The following is a 7,994-nucleotide window of genomic DNA, read 5'->3' as shown; positions in this document are numbered from 1 at the left end:
CGCCAAAAGTGCACACTCATTAGCGATCACATCAATATTCATCACGATCACGTGTCCGATCCGTCACGGGCGATGTTCCCACGACCGCCTCCCGGGTTACGATCCGACACGCATACGATATCGTTAGGTGTGAAGGGCTCGCCAATTTTGCTTAATTGTGGTGTAGGTCTTTAAATTTATAGGCATCTTGGAAAAATAATAGCGTTAACCTTATCAAAATAAGTTCAGCCGTTTTGTCATGAAGTGAGAAGTTCACTTAACTTCATATGCATAATGTAAAATGTATAGAACAGGTAGGATAATTATAGCGATAGCATAATTGTTAACTAGCGGTCCGCCCCGGCTTCGCCTGCGGTTTACGTTTACGTTTTCTACATGTTTACGTTTTCTCTCCAGAAAAACCATCCTCGTAGGTACTTCAAGGATAAAGAAATACATCTCGGTTCAGTTCCACTTAGCAACAAATTTTATATTATAGATGTATGGAAATTGGAAATCATTAAGGAAATGTAGGTACTCTAATGAAAATAAAAAGAACCCCTAAAGTTATTCTGTAATTTTCATATAGTTACATACTTGAACTTTGATTCAATACTTTATAATTTACAAATGTAATGTAATAAAAACAATTAACCAATTCATAACGATAAATACACCATACATTATCAAAATGTTCACGGTGATAAGGTATACACGAGCGTTTCAAACGCGACGTTTTTTTTTTTGTTAAGGTTTCCTAAACTCTCATAAGAGGCAAAAAAAAATAGCATGCATATCGACCATTTATTGCACTTTTTATTCAAGTTTGTATTAATAAAACCTATGAAAAGAATTTCAAAACATCTAGACCTCAAATTTATAAATTTTACTACTTTTTTTTTAATAAAACTTCTTTAGGCGCGTTGAGACTAAAATTTCAAGGTCGCGTCATTGAGTAAGGTGACGATTTTGGTATCTTAGAATCTTGTCTAAGAAGTTTCACTTCTGACATATTGTGTGCACAGCACACACTCTTTTTAAATTACTATTGTATTTCTATGCTGACCTAAATATATTAATTTGCGGTTCATTAATTCGAGAGACAAGAGATTGAACTCACTACCATCATTCCAAGACGCCAAACACTGCGCTGCGTCGAATGAATGTATAAAAAAAACGCTGCGTTCAAACCGCTCGTGTACAAAAACAATAAAATTCCGTAATTATAACCGCCTCAACAAATTAGTTACATCGTGTTAATGTTAATCGTAACAAAGAATAAATAAAAATATGTCAAATTATGTTTACGCGAATTAATTTTTTGTAATATAAATATGATTTTGTTTGTTCCAGATGCATTGTGCCGCAGCTAGCTCTGTGGAAGTGAAGGGTAAGCAAATTTATTAATATACCTTCGAAAATTTAATCAACATATTATTGAATAAAACAAAAAAAAATGTAGTTCTTTTTTACTATAATTAGAGGATTATTCTAAATTGTTCGACAGATTGGATAAACCTTTTATAAAATTCAATGGAGGATTAAATGAATTGAATTAAAAGGCAAAAAAAAAACATTTATTTGATCTAATTTTAAAAAATATCAAAAAGGTTCGTGTAATGTTTAGGGTCATAGAAAATAAATCGTGCTTTATAGTTTCAGAGTTTCCATGCATGTTCTTAAAAAAAATTAACTTTAAATGCTGAAGAATATCATTAAAAATATCATTGTTTGTTTTCAGAGTTATAAATTCGAAAACTTAACTTACATTATAATATTATGTTTATTATACATAAGTTTTTTAATTCTGTGTTTTCGACCTGGTTACTATTTTTTCAATTCAAACATGATTAGGTATGTTAAGGAGGCTAGGTTAGGAAAACAGCTTGTGAGTTGTGATTCAAATGCAATAAAACAATTTTTGTTATTAATACTTTTATTAATTATTTTGATCATGTAAAAAAATATAACAACAGACATTCTACCGTAGAAGAAAGAATTGTACTGTGTATATTGTATTTGTGGATAACTAATTAATTTTATTTTTTGTTTCTTTCCTTAATGCATTTAAACACAAGTTCCTTTGTTTTCAGTGGTGCATCATGTCTCCGTTATACTTGATTCTGCTGCTTTGCGTCGCCGCCAACGCGAACAACAACAACCAAGCCAAGCAAGATGCTATCATTCGCGCTATACTAGCCGAGGATAACCAATTGCAAGCAGCTTCACATGGCCAAGACGCAAGTCAAGAGAGCCAAGCAAGCCGCAGTGGATACGTCGGTACTGATGTCTATGGGCAAGGATCCAACGAAGACGAAGCAAGCCGCAGCGGATACTACACAGCATTGGACGAACGCGCCAAGTACAGATTGAGATATAGAGCCAGAGGCCATGGCTATCCCAGCTTCGGCTATGGCTATAACCCGTACGGACGTCCCTTCTTTGCTCCTCGCAGTGCTGATGAAGATGTCAATGCGTACTCTGCTGGGAGTGGGGCGGGAGCTGGTTTAAGTCATCAAGGATTGAGTGGTAGCGCTGCTGGTCTGGCTGGATTGGCTGGTAGCTATGGAAACAGAGGCGCAGGCGTTCAAGATCTAAGTGGTGCTTATGGTGCTGGAATCACTGGTGCTGGTGGTAGTGGATACGGTGCTGGCGTCGGTGGTTATGGGGCAGGAGGTTATGGAGGTCTTTCCGCTGCTTCTAGAAGCGGAGAGAACGCCGGTGTCACTGGTGAAGACGCGAGCGGATACAGTGGCCTAGGAAGTGGCCAGAGCGGTGCTTACCGTGGGGTTGGAGGTGCCAGTAATGAAGGTGCCAGTGGCTACAGTGGTGCTGGCAGCCATGGTGCTGGTGGATACCGCGGTGCCAGCGGTCATAATGCTGCTTCTAACACTGGTTATGGCAGTGAAGGTGCCAGTGGCTATAGCGGAGTAGGTAGTCATGGTTCTGCTGGGTACCACGGTGCTGGCGCTTTAAATGCTGGTTATGGTAGTGAGAGTACAGGCTATAGCGGTGTCGGTAGCCATGGTGCAGGACACAGCGGTGCCAGCAGCCGTAATGCAGGTGCCTCTGGTGCCGGTGCGTCTGGCGAAGGAGCTAGTTACAGCGGAGTCGGCAGTCATAGCGGGTTAGGCGGTCGTGGTCTTGGAGCTTCTGGTGTCGGTGCGTCTGGTAATGAAGGTGCCAGTGGCTATAGCGCTGATAGCCACGGGGCTGGCGGGTATAGAGGGGCTAGCGGGCACAATGCTGGGGTTTCTGGCGCAGGTTACAGTAACGAAGGTGCCAGTGGATATAGTGGAGCTGGTAGTCATGGAGCAGCGGGCTACAGTGGCCACAGTGGTGCTTCTGGAGCCGGTTACAGCGGTTCTTCTGGCGCTGGTGTATCAAACGAGGGTGCGAGAGGATACAGTGGTGCCGGTAGCCACGGTGCTGGGGCTAGCAGCCGCACTGCCGGTGCTTCAGGTGCAGGCAGTGAGGGTGCCAGTGGTTACAGTGGAGCTGGCAGCCATGGCGCTGCAGGATACAGTGGCCATAATGCCGGTGTTTCTGGTACAGGATACAGCGGATCTGGGGCCGGTGCGTCTGGCAACGCTGGCAGCCACGGCGCTGGTGGGTACCGAGGAGCTTCTAATGCAGGTTACGGCAATGAAGGTGCCAGTGGTTATACCGGCGCTGGCAGTCACGGTGCCGGAGGATATAGCGGTGCCAGTCACAATGCTGGTGTTTCTGGCGCAGGAGCTTATGGCAGTGAGGGTGCTAGCGGCCATAGTGGGGTTGGCAGCCATGGTGCTGGCCTCAGCGGTGCCAACCGTGGTAATGCTGGCTACAGTGGAGCCTCTGGAGCTTCTGGCCAAGGCGCTAGACGTTAAAAAACGAAACCTTCCTATTTTTTATATATTCTAATTTTATCTATGCATTTTGTCTTTTTACTTTTAGTTGCGAATGTTGGGCCAATGCGTTGGACAATGTTGGACGATGCACCGCCAACAGCTGATTTGCTTGTTACTGAAATAGCTGGACGTTGAAATACTCGTAGCAGATGCAAATATGATAACAACTTTACATGTAAGTTATAACTTCGTTAAATTTTATTAAACATATTTTTAAATATATCTGTCCCTAACTGTAAACCTTAGAAGTTAGAACTAAGCACTTACTTTGCATCCCATCGACGATAAGAAGAGTTTGAATTAAAAATCATTAAATCACTTTATTTGAAAATAAAAAAACTATCAGTTGTTTAGTAGCACAAGATTTGCTTAATTTTCGAATATTTAAATAGAATTTGGAAAAAAAAATTGTGACTACCTATTTACTTACTTATCTTTTATTTCTTTCCAGAAAAAACCGAGTATTTCAATTCTATTCAACATCCTAAGTCCAAGACAAACATTGGTCCAACATCAGCCAGCTTATGCCAACCTCAACCAAACAATTTTATATATCGTATAGTATATTTTTGCAATGTATTTCTAATAATTTTTGTATTTTATTGTATTTGAATATATGTATTTTAAATGTATGTGTTGTTTCATTTCTTTGTACCTACATATTATCACATTGTCAAATAAGTTACGTAGAAATTAGTTATCTACCACAGAGAATCTCTTTATTTCAATTCAAACAAAATATTTGCACATTTTTTAGCTATTTTGCATTCTAACATGGTCAGTGGAATAACTTACAAGGTAAAAATTAAATTACATATTAATTATTATGAACACAAGTATATACATTTATAATAACCATAATGTGACAAATAAAAACCCCGTAGTTTATTAAATATTATGTCAAGTAACAATATGATTGTAAAAACCATTAGATCCTAATCTATCTCGCGACATTGCAAACTACCTATCTCTACATTAGGTATTTATCTCGTAATTTACAACTAGCGGTCCGCCCCGGCTTCGCCCGTGGTACATATTTCGCAATAAAAGGTAGCATTTGTTCTTTTCAGGGTCTAAAGGTTGTCTGTGCCAAATTTCATCAAAATCTGTTGAGAGGTTTAAGCAGGAAAGCGTAACAGACAGACAGACAGAGTTACTTTCGCATTTATAATATTAGTAGTGAAGTAGGGATTTTACAGTAACACATACATGATCAATCAAATCAATACCGATGAACATAAACTTTAAAACCGAAGTAATATTTCCAAAGTAAACACAATCCCATTTATATGCGATACTCAAGGACTGAATGGGATTCAAATGTATTCGAATGGGATTCATATCCGGAGTCGAGGATCTGATTAGCATTTGGTAAACAATTGGAAAATGCGTATTGTTTCTGATTGACTGGATCTGGATTGTGATATATCTATACTTAATATTATACAGCTGAAGAGTTTGTTTGTTTGAACGCGCTAATCTCAAGAACTGGTCCGATTTGAAAAATTCTTTCGGTGTTTGATAGCCCATTTATCGAGGAAGGCTATAGGCTATATAATATCATCACGCTAAGACCAACAGGAACGGAGCCATGCCGGTGAAACCGCGAAGCGCAGCTAGTTCTTTATATAATTATTTATATTATTAGCTATAGGATTCATAATACCATCCTACTAATATTATAAATGCGAAAGTTTGTGAGGATGGAGAGTTTATCACTCCTTCACGCAAATACTATCTACTGAACCGATTACAAGCCAAAAATTGGTATGTAGGTAGCTGAAGACCCAGAATAAGACATAGGTTGCTTTTTATCCCAGAAATCCCACAGGAACTATGCGGGTTTTTATTTTAAGACGCGGCTAAAGACGCGGGCTGAATCTAGTTATTGTATTATTATTTTTTTATATTTCTCTATGTTTGTTGTCTCTCAAGTTTAAACTAATTATTAGATAATATGATACAATGCCATGTACTACAAAGACTACCTATTATTCAAATCGAAAGTATATTTAAGTGCATTATTTAGGTATTTGCAATTGAAACAGTGGTACGAAAGGGAAGCCTAAGAAGCTGAAGCTTACACTAAAGTATTTGCTACATAAAAAGCTTATAAATAATAACACAAACAATAAATTAGTCCATACACACGACACCTCTGTAATATTTTTGTGCATTTAACATCAAAGGGAACGCCGGCGCCATATTTTTTTCTTTCACTAGCTCAGTCGATAACGCCACTTAACTCTTGAGTGCTTCTCAAATAGACGCTCTATATTTAACTCATCTTTCTTTGTACCGCATTTTCGTATATCCAGACCCTAAGTGATTGCTTTTGAGAATACTAATTTTGATGCGAATGTTTGTTTGTTTGGGTAAAACGGATGATGTGATTTTGATGAAACTATGAACCTACTAACAATAAATAAAAAAACGTATTACTAGGTAACAATGCTATTTCAGTATCTATTCCACAACATTTCTATACTTATTCGAGAAGTTAGCATTTCCATCATACCATTGCATAATTCCAACAAAAAATAAGTACCTCCCTAAGTAGGTAATAAATACATCAAGGATATTCTGAACATGTTTATGAATCCGCGGGAATAAGCTAGTCTTTTAAAAAATAGGTCGAATAACTCATACCAAACGCATTCATGGACAAATAATTTCAGTTAAATATTTAAGAAAGCACATAAAGATCAATAAATAATTTATTCCATTAAAATAATCTCAATATTTTATAATCCATTAAAACACAAGTGTTAAACTAAGTACATCTGTCGACATGTTCCATTACAGAATTATAATAATAATCGAGCGCAGGTGATTTTCACACAATCTAAATGGAAATTGTAAGGAAAATAAATTTTCAAATACATTTTTTAAAAGCTTTTCAATTTTATTACTAGACATTTAAGTGAAGGTGCAAGATAAAGAAGTGCGTGTGTGCCGAGCAGAAGTGAAACTTTGGCAAGATTCAAAGATACCTAAATCGTGGCCTTTCTCCATGACGTGACGGTATTCACATGATGCGAACTTGAACGCGCTTAGTGAAGTTTCACTTCAAAAGTGTGCATTTATTAAATAGAGTAGAAAAAAGTAGATATTTTTATTTACAACAAAGTGTACGAAAAAATCACTTGTCGGTCCATGACATGGGATATGGTCTATGCCCTATGGGGTATAAATAATATAATGTTTTGCCCCTTGCCCCCGGGGACAAGGCCCGTGACAGACAAACCGACAAATACTCTTAGTAGTGGGGCAGATGCATTTCAATTTTCACATGTGTTTCATTGATCTACTTTCTTTCAAGTTGGTGAAGCTTTTGGGTACCTACGACATTAAACATAGACATGGGCTGACATTTTGTTGATATAAAAAAAAAATTTAATAGATGTGTAACATATAGGGTAAAAGTGGGATAGATGCCGCACTAGGATAGATGCCCCATTTTCAAAAAACCTCACTTCCCAGAGTCCTGACTACGAATTAATGATTTAAATAGGAGCTCCTATCACCCCGCACCTCGTGTACGCATGAGCTGTTGTTTGGTGAAGACGTGTTTCGCTAGTGCGTGTTATAATATCGGCGGCGAACTTCACGAACACGTTAAAATTTAAAAAGGTTGATATTTGCCTTTGCATAACTTTATAAGTATTAATAAATTTCACTATATTTCTTATTATGTCTATACACTGGTTCATTAAGTACAAATCTAAGTGAAAATAGTGGCTCTTTTGTTTTTATTTAATAAAAAAACTACTGGGGCAGCTATCCTTATCAAAAAGGATAGTTGCCCCTTTTTTTTCGAGGGATAGATGCCCTTAGGGGCCTCTAAGGGCATCTATCCCTCAATACATATGTACATGTTAGTATCGATAATCACAGGTACTGTTTATATTTTTACCTGATTGCGTCAGAGGTTTTCTCTATGTTAACCGATTTTACTCGTTTAATTTGCTTTTTTTTGTTATGTTTACTTACTTATTAATGATCTGCCCTTATACTGATTGTAGGAGAACCACGCCACGAAAATACAAAAGAAAAGAAGGAGTGCAAGCGCAAGTATATTCTTGGACAACAGAACAACTATGTGAACTTGACATTTGCTGGTTT

General features: G+C 37.9%; 1 protein-coding gene across 2 annotated transcripts; it reads left to right on the top strand.

The window, feature by feature from the left end:
• Nucleotides 1-2,078: 2,078 nt before the first annotated feature.
• LOC149478536 (uncharacterized) lies at nucleotides 2,079-4,499 on the top strand. 2 transcript variants are annotated; one of them, XM_089709433.1, is made up of 3 exons: nucleotides 2,079-3,639; nucleotides 3,673-4,044; nucleotides 4,321-4,499. In XM_089709433.1, the coding sequence occupies exons 1-2, from the start codon at nucleotides 2,082-2,084 to the stop codon at nucleotides 3,846-3,848; spliced, it is 1,734 nt and encodes a 577-aa protein (XP_089565559.1). In that variant the 5' UTR covers nucleotides 2,079-2,081; the 3' UTR covers nucleotides 3,849-4,044; nucleotides 4,321-4,499. The 2 variants fall into 2 exon arrangements, with proteins under 2 accessions (XP_089565559.1, XP_089565558.1); XM_089709432.1 differs by having other exon boundaries at nucleotides 2,079-4,044.
• The last annotated feature ends 3,495 nt before the right edge of the window (nucleotides 4,500-7,994 follow it).

This window comes from Colias philodice, chromosome 22, assembly GCF_061535455.1.
Source record: "Colias philodice isolate Cphi_HAF_F1 chromosome 22, ilColPhil1 Martin Lab GWU primary, whole genome shotgun sequence".
In the NCBI taxonomy this organism is placed as follows: Eukaryota; Metazoa; Arthropoda; class Insecta; order Lepidoptera; family Pieridae; genus Colias; species Colias philodice.
The sequence above is the reverse complement of the archived record's forward strand: the minus strand, read 5'-3'. Positions and strand labels throughout refer to the sequence as shown.

Excerpts from the sequence above, each read along its gene's own strand:
- LOC149478536 (XM_089709432.1), top strand. The coding sequence starts at position 2,082 with ATGTCTCCGTTATACTTGATTCTGCTGCTTTGCGTCGCCGCCAACGCG.